The sequence below is a fragment of the Carassius carassius genome, chromosome 50, assembly GCF_963082965.1.
Source record: "Carassius carassius chromosome 50, fCarCar2.1, whole genome shotgun sequence".
Taxonomy (NCBI): Eukaryota; Metazoa; Chordata; class Actinopteri; order Cypriniformes; family Cyprinidae; genus Carassius; species Carassius carassius.
In genome coordinates, this window is record NC_081804.1 from 19847507 (window position 1) to 19869687 (window position 22181).

Consider the following 22181-nt stretch of genomic DNA (forward strand, 5'->3'; position numbering starts at 1 on the left):
TCGTATAAAATTCAAGGCATTGATGTTTGCCTACAAAACTACCACTGGCTCTGCACCCATTTACCTAAATTTGTTACTTCAGACTTATGTGCCCTCTAGAAGCTTGCGTTCTGCAAGTGAACGTCGCTTGATTGTGCCATCCCAAAGAAGCACAAAGTCACTTTTACGGACTTTTAAATTAAATGTTCCCTCCTGGTGGAATGACCTCCCCAACTCAATCCGAGCAGCTGAGTCCTTAGCCATCTTCAAGAATCAGCTTAAAACACATCTCTTCCATCTTTATTTGACCCTCTAACTTTAACACTCACTATTCTAATTCTATTCTTAAAAAAAAACTACCTTTCTAATATTTTTGTATTTTCTTTTCTTTTCATTAATTATGCAATTGTATGTGTGTGTGTGTAAAGACCTCTAACACTAGCTTGCTCTATTCTTTTTTTTTATTAGGGCCCGAGCACCGAGGTGCGAGGAACCTATTGTATCTGCTGCGTTTATTATTATTATTCATTTTTGAAGGCATAAACATACTCAAAAAGTCACAAAATTTTGCACACGCCTCTAACTGGCGAAAATTTACGTCTGATATGGGTTTCAGAAGTGGGCGTTGCAAAATGGCTCGACAGCGCCACCTTTACACGTTCAGCGGTGTGTGCCTCGAGCTACATTTCACGTACATGTTTGAAAATCGGCACACACATGTAACACATCAATACCTACAAAAAAGTCTCTTGGAGTAAAATTCTAAACCCAACAGGAAGTCAGTTATCTTTTATTTTATGAACAAATCTTTTGTCATTTTTGCCATTTCCATGTGTTGTATTTTAACGAACTCCTCCTAGAGATTTATTCAGATCAACAACAAATTTGGTATGCCTGATCTAAAGGCCTTTGCGATGTTAAATTGCGAAGATCTTGAGTTTTCGTCGAAGGGCGTGTCGGTGGCTGCCTGACGAATTTCAATGTCTTTTTTGTGGTCAGTCAAATCTAAAGGCCTGTGCGATGTTCAGTTCAAGTCCTGGCCTGAACAGATCTGAAGGCCAATATTCCATCGGGTGTGGCAAAATGGCTCGATAGCGCCACCTATACACTTTCAACAGAGTGCACCTCGAGCTATGTTTCACGTACATGTACAATAATCGGTACACGCATGTAACACACCAATACCTACAAAAAAGTCTATTGGTACGAAATCTGAAACCCAACAGGAAGTCGGTTATTTTGAATGTTCTCTGCAAAATTGGTGTTGTTTTTGCCATTTTCAGAGGTTGTACTTTAACGAACTCCTCCTAGAGATTTATTCAGATCAACACCAAACTTGGTCAGTGTAATCTAAAGGCCTTTGCGATGGTGGGGAAGTCGCGGCCTAATGGTTAGAGAGTCGGACTCCCAATCGAAAGGTTGTGAGTTCGAGTCCCGGGCCGGCAGGAATTGGGGGTGGGTGGAGTGCATTTACAGTTCTCTCTACACCTTCAATACCATAACTTAGGTGCCCTTGAGCAAGGCATCGAACCCCCAACTGCTCCCCGGGCGCCACAGCATAAATGGCTGCCCACTGCTCCGGGTGTGTGCTCACAGTGTGTGTGTGTGTGTTCACTGCTCTGTGTGTGTGCACTTCGGATGGGTTAAATGCAGAGCACAAATTCTGAGTATGGGTCACCATACTTGGCTGAATGTCACTTCACTATTTTTTTACACTATGTTAAATTGCGAAGATCTTGAGGTTTCGTTAAAGGGCGTGTCCATGGCGGCCTGACAAATTTCGATGTTTTGCCATGAAAAAGGAAGTTGCTGTAAATCAGACATACAATGTCCAATCTGCCTCAAACTTCACATGTTAGATAAGAAGTAGTTGAAGTAGTTATGCCATTTTAACTTGTTCCTACAAGTCTTGAGCTCTTGTGCTCTATATCAGTAGCATAATGCAGTACCAGGTGAGCTACTATCATTATCATGGACTTTATATATATATATATATATAATTTCTGTCCCCGTTACTTCTGAAAAGATGGCTACGCCCTGCACTAGTGTTCATTAAACTAGAAAACGAGGTTAACTGTATTGCAGGTTAACTGTATTGTAGTGCATGTTTTTGCATGGGTGTGGAGTTTTGCAAAAATTTTGGTAGAGGCACATTTTTCCAGTTAGCTAATGGTGAAGCCTTTCTAAGAAAACATATGAGGAGCTTCACAAAACACACTCATGTGCTAAATAACTTGTTGATTTTGATAAACAAGGATATTCTATATCCCAGAGTCAAATTACATTTATATTATTTTTATTGTACTTGCATGTGGATGTAACTATAGGTATAAGAACTGATTAAAGTAAGGAGAGTCAAATTACATTTATATTATTTTTATTGTACTTGCATGTGGATGTAACTATAGGTATAAGAACTGATTAAAGTAAGGTGAGAGAAGGATAACAGAGGATGATAATGATTAAATCAGAAAAAGTGTGGGGATACGCACACAAATCCCCCAGTTATAATGGTTGCTATGCACCTGAATCTGCTTCATTATAAACCTGAGGTCAATTCAGAGGTCAGGACTGATGTGATTGCAGAAAAGAGTTTAATACATTTCCCAATATAAAATATTGAACAAAATGGAAAAGAAAAAAAAAGTTTTTTTGAGCATTTGGGGAAGAATACTACTAGAACTTAAATGATTTGCAAATAAGAAAATAGTATTTAAACAATAAGATTAATGTTAAAACAAAGTAAAACATAAATATTGCAGATAATGGCACGACAGATAATACCATTAAAAACAAGCACATTTGTTGTTGTTGTTTATTTAGGTCTAATTAACAATAGAGTTGGTTCTGTTGCACATTTAGCAATAATGTTCCTCAGTATAAAATAACATAAAAACACAGTAATTCTCCACCTACTCTTGGGCAATGTGATCTAATGAGTGTCACACAGTGTACAAGTGGAACAGGAAAAAAAATGTCAGTGCCACAAGCCACAGATTTTAATGGCACTGTGTGTAAAATCCAACACTGAAAAAACAAAAACAGTGTGCATTTACACTTATGCCACATCTATACTTTTATTTGTATTTATTTTCATGCTACACAATTGGAAAGTTATAAAGAGGAATATCTTTAAAACGTCTAATTATATACACACATTTTTTTTCCAGGTCAGACATGTTTAAAAAATACTGTTACATTATTACAGTGTGTTACAGCTAGCCATTTTGAACAAAGTATCAACCAGCACAAACAATTTCTCTGAGAAAAAGGCCTCTTGAGAATGGATCATCATGATAATGGGTTTATTAGAATGAATGTGGAGGAAAAGCTGTTTTCCAGCACAAATATTTACTTTTCTTCCTATTGATGGGTCAGAAAGTGCTGTGCTTTTATCCCCATGTACAGTGAGGTCAGAATCATACACTGCACTCTGCTAGGAGTCATTTACAGAGTAAACACAACTGAGAGAGTGGAAGACACATTGGCAGTCATGATGCCTCTAGATAATCAGACCAACAACCAACCAACCAAAAAAATGAATATATATATATATATATATATATATATATATATATATAAGATGACTTGACTTGACATGACTAGTTTAATGTAGGGGATTTTTAAAAGCACTACTTTTTAGGTAACACTTTAGTAAAGGGACCAGTTCTCACTATTAACCAGTTGCTTATTAGCATGCATATTACAATCATATTAGCTGTTTATTAGTACTTATAAAGTGCATATTCTATATATTATAAAATTTTAATCCTTCCCAAAACCTAAACTTAACAATTACCCTACTTTTAATAAGCAGTAATTAGGAGTTTATAGAGGCAAAAGTGATAGATAATAGTGAGAAGTGGACCGTAAAATAAAGTGTGACTGTTTTTTTCATATGCCACGTCACCTTTAGCATCCTCCTAAGACACTATACTTTTTCACTCTAAGATTTGCATTGGGAAAAAACGCACTACAAATATATTGAATTGAAAATTTCACTATATTTTCTCTTACTCTTGAATAAAAAAAGAACATTATGTCACAATACTCCTACATCCTCCACATCCTGGCCGATTAAAGCATGCATTTCTTCCCAACAGACATCAATAATTCATCTGCTCTTGTCAGACATTATGTCTATGTTCACCATTTGAAATGGATCATCTTTCAGAATAAAAATTGAATTTTCTACTCAGAGATGATGCATATGGAGAAAAGTCTGAATCTTCATGTCAATTTCTTCACTTGTTGGTCAAACGGAAGATGCTTTTGGATTAGCTGTCAGTCGAAGCTCCTGTATTATTCATGCGTGTCCTGAAGTTATTCTGACTCACAGTGTTTCCTGTTTGTCATTAACATATTGAGACAATCATATTCTGAGTTTTTTGGCCTGTTTTTAAGTGACATCACAGATGAAACGAGTTGAAGCACTGTGATGACATCATATCTTGCGCATACTGTTATATCAAAGGTAAATATCTTGTGTGTGTGTGTGTGTGTGTGTGTGTGTGTGTGTGTAAACAGATGGAAAGTCCAGTGGAGCACAGAAAAGCACCTGTCCAAACTGCTGGCGTGTGCAATGCTAATTGTTCATCAGGGGTGGAAGGCAAGCTCAACTCACTATGATTCAGCCTCACCGTGAACATGAATGAGCATCAGGCTCACTTCCTGCTAAACCTCCACCTGCTGTCTGATGGAGCGATGAGTCATGAATCACACGGGCTTCAGTTCAGGCTGCTCTCTTCATTCATATGAGCACATATTTATATTTACACATTTTGAATAAAGGAAATCCTTTTGTTTGTTTTTTTCTTATTGTTCTTACCATATCCTCCCAGTAAAAATAAAGTGATAAAAAATTCGTTGTTAGCACATGTATTGTAAATATCAGTATTTTTTCCTTTAATTTAGAAAAATGTAATATGTGGCCAACTAATGCATATATTTTCAATATTTTCATCCATTTCAGAACACATATACATATAATTGAAATAGTTTGAGGAGGCAGACCACATTAACAAAGAAAAAAAGAAGAAATATTTAAGGTCACAGATGTTTCTGTTGGGCATGTGTTTATGAGAAACTTTGGTGTGATTAATGTCAGAGACAAACAAACATAGGTCATCACTGACTCTGACCTGCAATCTGAGTCTGTCTCACTCTCAACAACACATATCAGAATCTATTACTGCACATTACAATGGGAATTCTGTCTGCTTGTGTTCTACTTCCTCTTCATATCCACCTTATTTTTGTAAGTAAAATATGTTCTGTGAATGTGCAAGATCTATTTCATTAGACGCTATAGTTAAATTACCAGAAGGATATCAAACTATTTAGGTTACAAGCACATTCAAATAACAAAAGCAGCTGTGCCTGCTTTTATGTTAATAAAAGTGGATAAAATAACAGCCACCAAGGACTGTATATGTCTTTTGCTTATTTTTAATGTTTTAATTTCATAGAGATAATGAGGGATGAAAGTCCACTTACATCTTTCCAGAGATTGAGGAATAGCTGCTCTGTCTGGAACTCTGTGGGGTCGCCATTCTGACTGCGTACTCCTTACTTCAACATAGCACCTACAAAACACAATATTAACAGACTCAAAACAGGCCATCATGGAGAGCTTACAAAACTATAAAAACACTAGATTTCACCATGTTTTGCAGCAGTTAAAATGACCACTATGTACTACTACTAGTATATGGTATTTATATAAGCCTGTCTGCCTGAAGAAGAATCAATTATTGGATTTGATCAAGCTTGGATCAGAAAGTACCTAAACTGGGTTGTTTCTGAGTGACTGGCTGATCTACAGTAGTTATGTTTAGCTATTGGGTAGAGTTAAGGGATCTAAAATATGGTCATGCAAAATACAGTAATAATCAGAATCAGAAATAGCTTTATTACCATGTTAACACATACAAGGAATTTTTGTTATGGTGACAAAAGCTTCTACAGCACAAAAAGAATGACAGTGACAAGACATATAATATAAATAGAATATGTAGGAAATAGCAATATACCAATGTATGTGAGCAGGTATGTTATGTACAAATGCAAGGAAATGTGATAAGAAATATGGTTAAATAAATGAATAAATAGTTGTGTATAAGATGTTTATTGTAAAGTTAACTGTTTATGAGAAGGATTGCCTGAGGAAATAATTTTTTTATGCCTGACCATTCTGGTTCTCAGTGCTCTGTAGCGCAGACCAGACGGCCACAGTTAAAAAAAGTGGCCTGGGTGTGAGGGGTCCAGAATGTTTTTTTTTCAGCCTCTTAAAACAAGACATCAATATGTGCAGAATAAGACATTAATATGTGCTTTATAAGTATTTTGGTATAAATACCTACTTTTTACCTACTAGACTATTATTCAGTTTAGCAGACAGAATAGGAGATCACAAGGATCATCCAATTTCATTCATCACTACCTTTGCAGACCTCAAAACTGATGCAATCTACAACAAATCAATTTCATACTTATTCGGAGAAATAAGCATTTAAGGTGACAGCAATGTACAGTATAGCGAAACATTTGACACAAATTCACCTGTTAATGGACAAATGAATGAATGCATGACAGTATGATCATGCTTAGACTTTATGCATTCAGAGCATTGCCAAAGGTATTCTGGTAGTTTTGTAAGTGTGTGTTTGGACTATCCAAAAAAAATCCACAGGATTGATATAGGCGTGGGCTACACCATGACAGATACCAGAAATGTCAAAGTCAAAGTCAAAGTCACCTTTATTTATATAGCGCTTTAAACAAAATACATTGCGTCAAAGCAACTGAACAACATTCATTAGGAAAACAGTGTCAATAATGCAAAAATGATTGTTAAAGGCAGTTCATCATTGGATTCAGTTATGTCATCTCTGTCCATAATGTCCATAGTTTTTGTCCAGCGGGACAACAACAGATGCAGCACATACTGAGGTTCCATCCCATAGAGACAAAAGTTAATTGACCAAGTTCTGAGTGTCTTGCCCAGAAAGGCTGAAGACATTTGCAGCAAGTTTAAGATCCATAGAGCAAACCTTCAACTTTAAGGTACTTTCATTGGCATGTTCCAGATTAAGGACCTTCTGCACCTACTCAGGGTCTCATCTGCCTGTTCCAGATTTTAGGACCCTTTGGTGCTCTAGAAGATCAGCATCTCACAGCACTTTGTGTTCAAGCCTCTTGAAATGGAATCCTGCTCATTTCCCCACTGCATTATAACCCAGCACAACCCGTAGAGAATGTAAATATTACTTATCCAAACCTCTTTCAGAGACCCTGCCATTGTTTTATATTATCAGGATGTGAAAGTGAAAGTAGTAGTGAAGTAGTGTACACACCATGAACACACACCCGGAGCAGTGGGCAGCTTTATCCATTGCCCGGGGAGCAACTGGGGGTTCAGTGCCTTGCTCAAGGGCACTTCAGCCATGGGTATTGAGAGTGGAAGAGATCACTGTTCAATCACTCCCCCCCACCTACAGTACAACTCCTGCCAGCACCGAGATTGAACCAGTTACAAGTCCAACTCTTTAACCATTAGGCCACAGCTGACCCCAAATATGATATGATTTGCTAATTTATTTTAGATGTTATATAGTTGATTTCATTCATCAACAAATATCTTCCATGTATTTGATTGATTTGTTTACTTATTCGTCTCAGAAAAGCAACATTCTTGGTATATATTTAGTAGTTGTTGATTACTCTGTTGGAATTGAACTACTGGTTTCGTCTGGTCAGAGGAGAACTGGCCCCCCAACTGAGCCTGGTTTCTCCCAAGGTTTTTTTCTCCATTCTGTCACCGATGGAGTTTCGGTTCCTTGCCGCTGTCGCCTCTGGCTTGCTTAGTTGGGGACACTTCATCTACAGCGATATCGTTGACTTGATTGCAAATAAATGCACAGACACTATTTAACTGAACAGAGATGACATAACTGAATTCAATGATGAACTGCCTTAAATATCATTTTTTCATTATTGACACTGTTTTCCTAATGAATGTTGTTCAGTTGCTTTGACGCAATGTATTTTGTTTAAAGCGCTATATAAATAAAGGTGACTTTGACTTTGACTTTGACTTTACTCTTGTTTACCTTTTTATTAATATAAATTATTTTATCACACTTGTGTCGTCTTTGTGTCTCTAATACAGTATGAGGCTCTACAAGTTAACATTATCTCACCAACCTTTCAGATAAATCAGTTGACCATCTCCTTCCACTTTATATTAATTCCAAACGATTGAACAGCCCCTGCTAGGACTGATCTCATGCCTCCTTTGTAAATGTCCTTGACCGGTGCCCTGAACTAAGAAATGGGGAAGTGGTCATTTAATGTACTACTTAAGAGATGGGTGATCCAAAAATCACACTGTGGTGCTGACATGAGTACCAATAACTACAGCAGGGAAACATTTATATTACATTTTATCTTTCAGAGTTGCCATACCATTACACCCAGTGCCATATTTAACATTACATGAGACAGCAGGAAACATTATATAGCCTTGATAACATGCAAGTTTGTTGTATTATGTCCTAATTGCAAAGCAAAATGTTTTTGGTTAAAGCTAGAATGCGCCTTGACACTTGATGCACATCTGTACTGGGGCTGATGGCAGGCAGGTGGTCACTGAGAGGCAGCAGAGCATCAGACATCAGACAATCTATAGCGTTTCATGAGACACAGTGTTTCTAGTCTTCTGAATCTCCATGTATGGGTAAGTTATGTGATTGTAATATTCTCCCAAAGTCTGGTTAATTATGTTTATTAACACTGTTGTGTTTCCATTTCCTGTCTTTTAGTAAAAAGAGTGATATTTCCCACTGTGTCATTCAGTGATGTTAGGGTGGTTGAAAAACTCTGTCCAGGTTCATCTCCCACCACTGATCTAAATTGAAGTGGTTCTATTCTTGTCCTGTCCCTTCCTCCATAGTAATTTTATTACTATGCCAAAAGAATAGGTCTTATCTTTTGATTTACTGGCAGAATGCCATCCAGTGACTCAGTAAGCTTAAGTGCTCATTCCATGTTATTTATTGATGTATCCAATTTACATTATTCAATTTACACAACCTGCTAACCATGGAAGCCTGTACTCTCTTCTGATTTATTCAATTGAATCCTGCAGCAGAATGGTTTGAAGTTTACTTATCAATGCTGAAAGCAGGTATCTATGATTTTAGAGTATGAATGATGTTGCCTCAGGACAAAACCAGTAAAAATACATTTCTGCCCCCCCCCCCCCCAAAAAAATGTGATAAATAAAAGGTATAAAAAATACATTTACAAAATAATATTACAATATATTACAAAATAATAATAAGGAGCAGAATTATGATATGAGCAGTAACCAATATCATAATATCACTGCATAACAGTTTTGAAAAAGCTCTATTATCAAAAACCTGTCCTGTATTTTTAAACATTGACCTACACTTTAAAAGTTAAAAGAAATTAAAGGGTTAGTTCACCCAAAAATAAAAAGTAGGCTGCGTTTTACTCACCCCTAAGGCATCCTAGGCATAGATGACTTTCTTCTTTCAGACAAATCCATTCAGAGTTATAGTTTAAGTTATACACTGAAACTGACAGGAATGGCTTCAAAGCTTGAATTCTGGTTGAGGTTAGATCAGGTTTTTCACCCCTTTTATCTTAATCTGAATATAGTTGAGTTAAACCTGTCATTTCAACCTGTCAACCTGTCAATTTCAGACATAACATCATTTTGATAGAATGTTTACTTACTGTGTTTAACCTTTGAGAGGAAAGCACTGTTTTTATCCAGAATACACAAGTCGCAAATTTTATCATGTAACAACTTTCACAGAAGACCACCTTACCGTTCATTCATTCATTCATTCAGTCATCCATTCATTCAGTCATCCATCCATTCATTCATAAAGCTTTAAGTTTCTAAGAACTCCACAAAAACCTTAAGCTGTTTATAAGCAAATCTTGCTTATAAGTCAAGTATACAATGACACTGAAGTACAAAAACACAGATGTGCAAGCTTAAACACAATTTCTGTCCTGTTTAATGCTGACATGTGCTCTATACCAACTCACCATTCACAACAGCACTGTTGCAGAGTCATTCAAGTTCCTGGGATCTACCTACTCAGGACCTGAAGTGGGACACTCACAATGACTCATTGTGAAAAAGCCCAGCAGAGGAAGTTCAATCTACCACAGAAGCAGACACAGTTTTTTCACTCAGCTGTTATTGACCCTGTTCTGTGCTCTTCTATAACTGTCTGGTTTAGGTTAGTCAACAAATCACACTGCAATGGACTATCAGGACAGCTGAGATGATAATTGGTGTGCACCTGCCCATAAATCCACAGAAGAATTAAGTTACTTAATAAGGCCAAAGCCCATATAGAGGTGCAGGGCCCTATTGATTTTCTAAGGATTATTAGGGCCCAAGCCCTAGGAGGTGCAAAAGTGTATTATAACTTCAGTATAGATTGTCTGATTTTGATCAAACTTAAGCAATGGTACCTACAATCACCAAACTCTGTACATGTTTTGTTCTCATAAAGCCAGTTACTTTCTTATTTACAGTCATTAGCTACAATGAACTGGAAGTCAGCTATTTTGATTTGTATGCAGATTTTTTAAAAGAACAAGTCATTCTGAAGAAACATGTTTAGTTTTATGAATTTTGATGATGTGGGGCATAACAGCAAATTGTAAAATATCAAACATTTTAACTTAAATATGAATAATAATAATAATAATAATTCCTTACATTTATATAGCACTTTTCTAGGCACTCAAAGTGCTTTACATTGTCAGGGGGTAAATCCTCATCCACCACCAGTGTGCAGCATCCACCTGGATGATGCGACAGCAGCCATAGTGCGCCAGAACGCCCACCACACACCAGCTTACTGGTGGAGAGGAGACAGAGTGATGAAGCCAATCAGCAGATATGGGGATTGTTAGGAGGCCATGATGGTCAGAAGCCAATGGGCGAATTTAGCCAGGATGCTAAAGGTCACACCTCTACTCTTTTCGAAAGACATCCTGGGATTTTTAATAACCACAGAGACTCATGACCTCGCTTTAATGTCTCATCCGAATTACGGTGCTTGTTGACAGTATAGTGACCCCGTCTTTACACTGGGGTGCTAGGACCCACACAGACCACAGGATGAGCACCCCCTGCTGGCCTCACTAGCACCTCTTCCAGCAGCAACCTAGTTTTCCAAGGAGGTCTCCCATCCAGGTACTGACCAGACTCAGCCCTGCTTAGCTTCAGTGGGCAACCAGTCTTGGGCTCCAGGGTGATATGGCTGCAGGCAAAGGCTGTAATAATAAGGTTGTCCACTGGGTGATAAAAAATGGGATAAGAAATCTTTTAAACAGGATCTTTTTCCTCTCAGTTCCTATTAGTTAGAATAAGGTGGGGAAATGCATATTATCAATTAAAATTTAATGCACTGTCAATATACTGTAGTTTTTTAATAATCATTTTACAAATTCTTATAAGCAAAGGCTTATAAATGCTTATGATCATTAATAAATTTAAAATTCTTGTAGACCATTAAAAGAGTGTGAAAATCAGTTTCACACTCTCGGTATTAAAGAGCAGGGATGACCAACATTTCATAACCTCATAACTTTCATAATCTGATAATTCAACCCGTTATAATTATACTGACATACTGACATGACAGTCTCACGCACGCACGCACGCACGCACGCTTTTCCGTCAGCGCGACCCACGATTATACTTCACTTATATCCACTTATTGTAGTAGTAGCTATTATAGGCCTCTAAATTAATGTATTAATCATAGCCTAGTTGGCCAACTAATAATTATAAAATAATGATTCATGCAGCGGCGAGCATTTCTGTGTCTGCACCTGTTGTTGCGGGCCACGCAGCAAAGAAGAGAGCGCTGGCTGAGTTTGAAAACATTGTGGAGCAGGACGAGGATGACGACGATGAAGTACAGCAATACATGCGCCTCAATCACAACATGGAAGGTGATGGACGAGATGTGCTGCTATGGTGGAAACAGCACGAGACCCTGCTACCGCAACTGTCAAGACTGGCTCGCTCTGTGTTTAGTGTCCCGTCGGCAGCAGCAGCGAACGTGTCTTCAGCGCAGCGGGAAGAGTGATGGAAGATAGGAGTGGGTTAAAACCTTCCACTGTGGATGCTATTCTTTTTCTCCACGATGCTCTGTAAGAGACTGTTCTAACTTTTCATTTGACTGGACTTTATTTTCGTTTAACTGTTGGAAATTAATGCAAAAAAGAATGGACATGTTCTGTGGTGCATTTTTTAGGTAAAATAACCTGCAAGTTTGTTTTTAATTAATTTAATTTGTTTAGATTGTAGGCTATTTTTCTAAATTAACTTGATAAAGAAATGAAAAGAAACATAACACAAAACTGACCCCTTTTTAATTGTTGCAAATAGGGCAGGCTTCTGCTGTGTAATAAAACAAATAAATAAAAACACGGGCTCGTGTCAGACTCGGGCTGATAATTCTGATGAGCTGTTGGACACGGGTCGGGCTAGGGCCTGAGCGTCTCTGGCCAGGGCCGGGCTCGGGCCTAGATTTGAGGCCCGTGCAGGGCTCTACAAAATCGGTCCTGAAGAGCCACAGTCCTGCGGAGTCTTGCTCCAAGCTTGATTAAAACTCTCCTGTCTGTAGATTTCTAGTAACCATTAGACATTGATTAGCTTAATTCCCACCATATATCCAATATTATCTATCAATCTAATTTGACTAATCTGATCATTTGATTTAAAATTTTAAATCGTGAGTGCAGCGCGCCTACAGCTAACTAGGTTAGCTTGGCATTCACATATCAGCGTTTCTATTCATGTCTATTATCATTTTCTTTTTTTCTTTTGTCTCGTTTATTTTTCTCTCATTTATTTTCTCTTGTGCAGTTTTTCACGAGTTCATCAAACAATAATGGTAAGTCAGAATCACGGTGAGTAATGGCTACTTCTCCTGCTACTATTGTTTGCACTGCTTGCCAAATGTACAGTTTAGCTCTCTCTGTCAGCAACGAAGGATTCACATGTGATAAATCCAGGGAAATAGTTTGGCTGAATTTTAGTTGGTAAATAGTTAGAAGTTTTCAGAATGAGAGACTTTTAGAGAATTTCTTCGGTTCCGGCTGAAGCACCTCTGCAGCATGGCAAATGAGTGACAGTGAGGCGGCATAGTCGCTGGTCAAAACACCACTCATCCGTTCCGATCAAAACATTAAACAGGTTCTCCCCACTCAGTGATGCACCCACCAAGAAACCTGATGAAAGTGCTCTAGTTCTAGAAAGCCTCTCATCAAAAAAAACACAACTTGACCCCAAGGAACTAGTTAATTACAAACAGATCTCGAATATTCCTTTTCTGTCCAAGATACTAGAAAAGGTAGTATCCTCACAAGTATATTCCTTCTTAGAGAAAAATGGTATCTGTGAGGATTTCCAGTCAGGGTTTAGACTGTATCATAGTACTGAGACTGCTCTCCTTAGAGTTATAAATGACCTGCTCTTATCATCTGATCATGGTTGTATCTCTCTATTAGTGCTACTGGATCTTAGTGCTGCATTCGACACTATTGACAACAACATTCTGGTCAATAGTCCTCCACGTCTGCTGCATTCTCAAAACTCTGGCATTTTGATATTACCCTGCCGGGGTTATGGCCTCGAGACGCAGCGTCTCGTTCCCTTGAGGAACTATGGTTACATATGTAACCTAGAGATGTTCCTCTTCAGGAACTCGAGCTGCATCGAAATGCTATGGGGAACGATGTGCCCATGCTGCCAGACTACCAAATCCCTGCCTACAGCTTAGGATGAGAGAACTGAAGCACCGGGAGTGACTGGCATATCTAGGCCATAGAATTTTGCAAATGTGGAAGGTGTGGACCACCCCACAGCATTGCAGATGTCCAGCATGGACACACCTGCTAGAAAGGCCTTGGAGGCCGCCATTACCCATGTAGAGTAAGCCTTGGCTCCTGACAGCAGGGTAAGACCAGAGGACTCATAGGTGGGGCTTGTTGATAGTTGATAGTCTCAACTATCCAACGACTAATTGTCTGCTTAGATGCAGGAAAACCCCTTTTGGGGGGACCGTAGCATACTAGCAAATGGTCCCATTTTCTCCACAGGACAGCTCTGTGGACGTATGCGTCCAGCACTCGAACGGGACACATACAATTTAGCTTCTCTTGGTCGGCTCCCGAAAGGGAGGAGGACAGAAGGCCTACAGCACTACAGGTTGTGGTGTGATAGAGGGAACCTTAGGAACATATACCGCTCGAGAGTATATGAATGCTTTGGCCATGCCGGGTGCAAAGTCAAGATAAGTAGGGGCCAATGAGAGGGCATGAAGGTCTCCAACTCTCCCCAGAGAGGTAATAGCCAACAGAAATGTAGTTTTAAGGGTCAGATGTCTGTCTGATATATCTTGTATTGGCTCGAATGGAGCTCTGCAAAGAGCCTCTAACACCACAGCCAAGTCCCACGGGGGAATACGGGACCGTATTGGAGGTACTCAGCCTAAGAGTTTCCATCTCAGGGCGTACAGTTTCCTCGTTGAGGGAGCTCTGGCTTGGAGGATGGTCTCAACAACCTCGGTTGAGAGACCGGATGCTATGAGTTGTGCCACCTCAGGGGCCACACCCACAGCTTCCACAACTACAGGCAAGGGTGAATTATCATGCCCTGCACCTGTGAGAGTAGGTCTGTCCTGATCGGTATCTCCTATGGAGAGCCGTTGAGGAGCAAGACCAGATCTGTGAACCATACTCGGCCCGGCCAGAACGGGGATACTAGCAACAGACAGACTCTCGCCAGAACTCCCGGGAGCAGAGCAATAGGGGGAAAGGCGTACAGACGAAGCCTCGGCCAGGTCTGTACCATAACGTCCAGTCCCAGAGGAGCTGGATGAACTAGAGAGAACCAAAGGGGAAATTGTGATGTCTCTTGAGTCGCAAAGAGATCTACTTGAGCTTTGCCAAAGATTCTCCATATCTGCTTCACCAACTCGTGAAGTTTCCATTCCCCGGGCCTCTGCCCCTGCCTTGACAGTATGTCTGATCCCATATTTAATTTCCCAGGAATGTACACTGCTCTGAGTGAGAGGAGTTTGCCCTGGGACCACAAAAGGATCTGGTGCGCCAGCTTGTACAAACGACGCGAACGCAGACCTCCCTGGTGGTTGCTATAAGAGACTACCGATGTGACCTCTCAGGTCTGGGAGGAAGTGCTTTAGTGCACGATAAACTGCTAGCATCACTAGACAATTGATATGCCATGTCAGATGGCGACCGCTCCACAGACCACGGGTAGGGTGGCCACTCATGACCGCACCCCAGCCATTGAGGGACGCATTTGAAGTGGATTGCCCCCCGGGGAAAATCCCTTGGTCTTGAGCCACCACTGTAGGGGTCTCATTTACAGCAGGCCAAGAGGTATCACGTTGGAAGCAGCTGCCATCAAACCCAACAATCTCTGAAATTGTTTAACAGTTAGTGACTGGCCTTCTTTGACTCTCTTGACTGAGATGAGGATCGACTCGATAAGAGCAGGGGACAGACGTGCCTGCATCGCGGTCGAATCCCATATTACATCTAGATAGGTGTTTCTCTGGACTGGAGAAAGTACACTCTTCTTGGTGTTCAGTCTCAAACCCAGCTCCCCCATATGTGCGAGAACGACATCTCGATGTCGAACTGCCACCTGCTCTGGTTGAGCTAAAATCAACCAATCATCTATATAATTGAGAATGCAATTGCCCTGCATGTGCAGAGGAACCAGAGCCGCATCTACACACTTCGTGAAGGTGTGGGGTGAGAGTGCAAGGCCAAAGGGAAGTACACAATATTGGTAAGCTTGGCCCCCAAAGCGAACCTCAAAAACTTTTGTGACAAACCAGTCCTCGGATCTTATTTGAGCCACAACATGCGTGATCTTGAATATTTTGAACTTCAGTTTCATAACTGAGCGATTTAAGACCCACAGATCTATGATCGGACGCAACCCCCATCCTTCTTTGGAACTATAAAATACCAGCTGTAGAACCCGGACTCCCTGTCTTGAGGAGGGACCACCTCGATGGCCTTCTTCAATAATAGGGTTTTCACTTCTTATTCCATAACCAGAGCATGCTAACATCGGAGTAACCCCATTGAATATCGGCGGTGGAGAGCTGAACTGAATATGGTAGCCTTTTCTACTGTGTGCAGGACCCATTGAGATACATTTGGCAGTAGTTTCCATGCTACTAAATAATCTACTAAGGCAATCAGTCCCTCGAAACTGACCTCTGGTGTAAGAGGCCCCTGAAGGGGCGGCAAGCATCTCAGCTCCACTACGCACACGGCCCCTGACCCTCTGGCATCAGGACTTCTTGGCCCGAGGACTTCTTAGTTTCAATTACTGCCCTAAGATCTTGTTTGGGCTTAGACTGAGAGCGTCGCTGGGACTCTTGTTCCAGACACGGAGTAGCACGAGAAGCTCTTGAGGCACGCTCTGCTTTTGAGCCTCCCTGTATGAGGAGCTGGCATGCGGCTGGGGCATCTCCCGCCCAGATGCCCCAAGAGGGCGACGATGGAGGAACTTATGGAATGCCGCCGATTGTTTGCGTGCCTCCTAAAAACCTGTCGACGACTGAGCTGACAGCGTCGGCGAACAGACCAGAAGGCTGAATCGGGGTGTCCATAAGGCAGACCCTGTCCCGCCCTTTCATTTCAGACAGGATCAGCCATAAGTGTCTCTCCGCGGCCACCATAGCTGACATGGAGTGCCCAATCGCTCGGGCAGTCTCCTTGGTGGCGCGGAGAGAGAGATCAGTGGTCCGTCTGAAATTCTGAAATATCATAGGACTTCATCTCCTCTCCCTTATCTAGCTCTTTTAGCAGGTTGGCTTGGTACGCCTGTAACACCGCCATGGTGTGCAGACACGCACCAGCCTGCCCTGCTGCCGCATACCTTTTGCCCACCAATGCCGAAGTTGTTCTAAATGGCTTGGAGGGCAACGCCGGGGCCTTCAGAGATGATGAAGCTCCGGGGCATCGCTCTATAGCCGTGCTCTGCCATCCCCACCACTTTGCCATAGTAGTCAGACGCGGGGATGTAGAGGCGGGCTGAAAACGGGCATTTCCACGATCTCTTCATGCAGATTGGGAAAAAAGGGAAGGCCCCGGCTAGGAGATGGTTGACTTGCCCACAGAAAGCGTTCATCAAGCTTGCTTTTCTGCGGTTCGGATGTATTTTCAGCGGGCCATTTGATGTTTAGGGATGTTTAGGCCAATGCGCGAGTAACCACCTCCTCATACTGTGGCAAGTGGGGTGGCGAATCCCTGTCGACTGACTCCACATCGACCTCCTCGGAGGAAGAGCAGCAGAGTGTCGATCCCTCTCCCTGGGGGGAAGAAACCGCAGAGCGTGCTTCCGAACCCAGGGATGGGCGCTGGATCTGGCCGAAGTGGAAGGAGATAGGGACTCGCCCGTCTTCATTGCCTCTGCCATATCCACTTGCGAACCCCATGAGTGCAGCTGCCAATTTTGCCTCAGCAGAAGCGGGGCCAGCACCACAGGGAACGCTGGCGAAGGCTCCCTCCTCAAAGAGACCGCGCACAGACCACGCACAACCTGAAACGTGATCCGGGTTCGCCCTTTAAATGCTTGGTTTTCGCCTTGCTCTTAGACATACAAAGCCCAAATTTTAGCTTTAAAACTTTGTTTTAAATTTACTGTACATTGTCGTGGCCTAGTGGTTAGAGAGTTGGACTCCTTATCCTAGGGTTGTGGGTTCGAATCTCGGGCTGGCAATTACACGACTTAGGTGCCCTTGAGCAAGGCATCGAACCCCCAACTGCTCCCCGGGTGCCGCAGCATAAATGGCTGCCCACTGCTCCGGGTGTGTGTTCACAGTGTGTTTGTTCACTGCTCTGTGTGTGTGCACTTTGGATTGGTTAAATGCAGAGCACGAATTCTAAGTATGGGTCACCATACTTGGCTGAATGTCACGTCACTTTCACATGAGAAACAGCGTTGTGAAATAGCAGCAATAGTATGTGCATAGTTCAAGAGTCCATTAAAGCATTGGCATGGTATGTGTACAGAAAACATTAAAAATTTGGGTTTCGTTACTCCATTACCACTAGTATAAAGCTTCCATGTTAGTTGTATGCCTTTATAGAAGGCAGCAGCTATTGGACTCAGTGTAAGTAAATATATAAATAATTTTAGATACTGTTTAAACTAATTGACAACAGAAGTTTTTCTTATCAATATAATGTTTACACTAAGTAAAATTAGCAATATATTTATTTACACTTTTTTCTTTCCAAAAAGTGTAAATAGTTGTTAGATACTATTTAAAATTAGAAAAAGTGGCAAATACTACTTGTATTTGCACCTCAGCTTTGTTATACATTAACAGAATGCAACTGTAACATAGAGTGTAAAAGATTACATTTATAAAAAAATATTAAATGGATGCTGCCCTCCTTACACCTAGTCATAACCCCAATATACTTAATTATTAAACACTCATTATGAATATCATTTCCACTTTTTGAATATTTTCTTAATTAAAAGTAAATGCTTTTCTGAACTGGATGGAAAAGGTAGAAGAGCGAATCCTGCAAACAGCGTATTCGAATTTGGGTCGAATTTGCATCACATAAAAAAGCTGCTTCTATGTGCTTTACTCACTTAACCACTAAAACTGCACGCCATGTTCAATTTTGTGTGGCCCAACCAGACACTTGTGGGCATAATAACTCTAAATAGCCTATATGTCAACAAAGCTTGCTATTTGCACTTTATGTGAATAACACTTGAAACACTTATTTTCAACAGCACTGTGTTATGGGTTTATATACTGTAATATATTGCCCCATACAAACTTCAAAGGTTCATAAAAATATATTTAAATCAAAATTTGGATTTCTTTAGATCATTAGACCCTACATTTAATCCCTTGGCTCACTCAACACTAGCGCTTAATAAGACGAAGCACCATATTTATTAAAGAGGAGCTCACGCTTCAAAAAGTCACAAAATATAGGCCAATTTGTTTGCAAACACAGGACACTTTCTGTTGTGCTGTTCCAATTTCGTTGTGTTATGGTTTGTTTTCCGGTGTGTTTTGCTAATTTTGTTGTGTGGTGGTTTGTTTCCATTGTCTTATGACTTGTTTCTGTTGTGTTGCACTTTTTTTGTGTGTGTTGTCGAGATTTTGCTGTGTTTCACACTACTGGGTGACTGTACATTCTGTATGCAGGACAAGATCAAAAAAGTTCTACTTCAAACTGCATTGTCAGTTTTAATGTTTCCATTGAAACTCTCCCTCTGTCTTGTCCTTTTTCCAAGAGCTGTCATTAAAACCACCTACAACATTAACATATAAATTGACGTAGATAATTCAAGCATGTCAATGACCATTAGCATTCACTTAAGTGACATGTCAAGTGCCATTGAAAATGATCTCACCATTTCACTATAAGGGCCAATTTCACTGGAATCAAGTGATTTGATATTGTGGTGACTAATGTAATAGTGGGATTTGGGCATTATTTTGAATGTACCTATAGCTGTACATGTTACGGAATTAAAAAAGAAAAAGAAAAAAGAAAAGAAAAAAGAGAGAAAGTAAGTGAAATAAGGTGTTCATGTCAATTGTTTATTATCAAACAGGATATATCTGATGAAAGCTGTGCATTTCTGTAAATACTAAAGCAGTCTGGTTAAAGGGTTAGTTCACCCAAAAATCTAAATTATGTAATTAATGACTCACCCTCATGTCGTTCCAAACCAGTGAGACCTCCGTTCATCTTCGGAACACAGTTTAAGATATTTTAGGTTTAGTCCGAGAGCTCTCAGTCCCTCCATTGAAGCTGTGTGTACGGTCTACTGTCCATGTCCAGAAAGGTAAGAAAAACATCATCAAAGTAGATGTGACATCAGAGGGTCAGTTAGAATATTTTGAAGCATCGAAAATACATTTTGGTCCAAAAAAAGCAGAAACTACGACTTTATTCAGCATTGTCTTCTCTTCAGGGTCTGTTGTGAGCGCGTTCACTGCATTGTATGATATCCGGTTTGCGAACGAATCATTCGATATAACCGGATCTTCTTGAACCAGTTCACCAAATCGAACTTAATCATTTGAAACGGTTTGCATCTCCAATAAGCATTAATCCACAAATGACTTAAGCTGTTAACTTTTTTTAATGTGTTAATTAAACAAACAAATATCCCGGAGTAATGCATTTACTCAAACAGTACACTGGATGAACTGCTGTGAAGAGAGAACTGAAGATGAACACCGAGCCGAGCCAGATAACGAACAAAAGACTCATTCACGAGTCAAGAACCGGTTGCATCGGTTTTCGGATCACCAGTAGTTCTTTCGGACAGATCAATTCAATAGACCGGTTTAAGAAAACGGTTCACCGGTTCTTTTGCGCTCGACGTAATGATGTCACTTGTGATGATTGCCCTTGATTCAAGCCTTCGGTTTACCCGCGCTCATAACATTAGCACAGAATCAGTTCAGAATCAATCACCAAAAGAATCAGTTCGGTTCAGACGCTCTGTGTGTCAGTCTGCTTCACGCTGAATCACACATGCGCAGTATCATCAGCTCCTCGGTTCTCGAATCGGACGCGTCTGAAAGAATAGGTTCTTGACTCGAGAAAGAGTCAATCTTTCATTCGTTATCTGGCTCGTTATCGTTATCTTCAGTTCTCTCTTCTCAGCAGTTCAGTCAGTGTACTGTTTGAGTAAATGAATTACTCCGGGATATTGGTTTGTTTGAACTCAGAGGGAGTGTCAGCCACATTAAAAAAGTTAACAGCTTAAGTCATTTGTGGATTAATGCGTATTGGAGACACAAACCGTTTCAAACGATTCAGTTCGATTTGGTGAACTGCTTCAAAAAGATCTGGTTACATCGAATGATTCGTTCACAAACCGGATATCACAAACTGCTTTGTTTTGAACTCTCTCACAAAAGACACGGAAGAGAAGACAAGGCTGAATAAAGTCGTAGTTTTTGTTATTTTTGGACCAAAATGTATTTTCGATGCTTCAAAATATTCTAACTGACCCTCTGATGTCACATGGACTACTTTGATGATGTTTTTCTGACCTTTCTGGACATGGACAGTAGACCGTACACACAGCTTCAATGGAGGGACAGAAAGCTCTCGGACTAGATCTTAAATATCTTAAACTGTGTTCAGAAGATGAACAGAGGTCTTACAGGTTTGGAACGACATGAGGGTGAGTCATTAATGACATAATTTTGATTGAACTAACCCTTTAAGCCCCCCCACCCCCTAAATAATTTTAGACTATTTTATAGTAGCCATACAAATTCAATGATGATATCATCTTATTATCATCTCAGAAAAACAGCAAGAATTAGATGTTTTAAACAAATAGTAACAAAATCATGCATTCATTGCAAACAAGGTTTTCTGTTATTTATTTTAACCCTCCTAAACTTTTTGAAAAAGTGAATAGTAAGAATTTAAATGAAATCAGTAGAAAAAAAAGGTTAAATTAAAATTTTCATTTGTATTATCTACCTTTTGACATGTTGGTTTGTAAAGAGCTTTAAAGATGTGCATTACAAACTTATCTGGTCTAACAGCACTGAACAACGTGATACTTAGTTACTTACCAAAGATATTTCACTGCTGTGTGCTTTACTCACCTGTCTAAAAGTGATACCCAGAGGTGAAAGAGTTTTTCTAAACTCAGCCTATTCATTAAAACTCAAATCTGTGAACCCAGAAAAAAGAACCTGTCTCAATACCATCTCTGCCATCATTACATCAAAAGCTGGTGGATTCCCTCTGAATATCACATAAGTTCTTTTTGAGTGATTGAAAAAAAAGAAAAAGAAAAACTAGTAATGGCAACTTGAGGTGTTTCTAATCAGGATGCTTAAACAGTAGCATGAGGTAGAATGTGAAAATACACAAATGTGTGTGTGTGTGTGTGTGTGTCTGTGGCAACTGTGGTATAACAAACTACCCAGGACTTATTGTATGCAAAATGAATGAATGGAATGGCCAAATGGAAATGAGTCACTGATTTCAAAAACTAACAGTCATAATAAAATATTCTCAGGCAAATGCTTCACAGAGTGCAAGTGACGACTCAGTTACATAATCACTGC

General features: G+C 40.2%; 1 protein-coding gene across 2 annotated transcripts in view; it reads right to left on the minus strand.

Moving 5' to 3' along the window:
- LOC132133683 (protein inscuteable homolog) overlaps positions 1-22181 on the minus strand; it is a 101544-nt gene that overhangs the window by 70389 nt on the left and 8974 nt on the right. For both annotated transcript variants that reach the window (XM_059546598.1, XM_059546597.1), the window contains exon 2: positions 5476-5564. In XM_059546598.1, the coding sequence (XP_059402581.1) occupies positions 5476-5531 (56 nt within the window). In that variant the 5' untranslated portion in view covers positions 5532-5564. The remainder of the gene's footprint in view (positions 1-5475; positions 5565-22181) is intronic.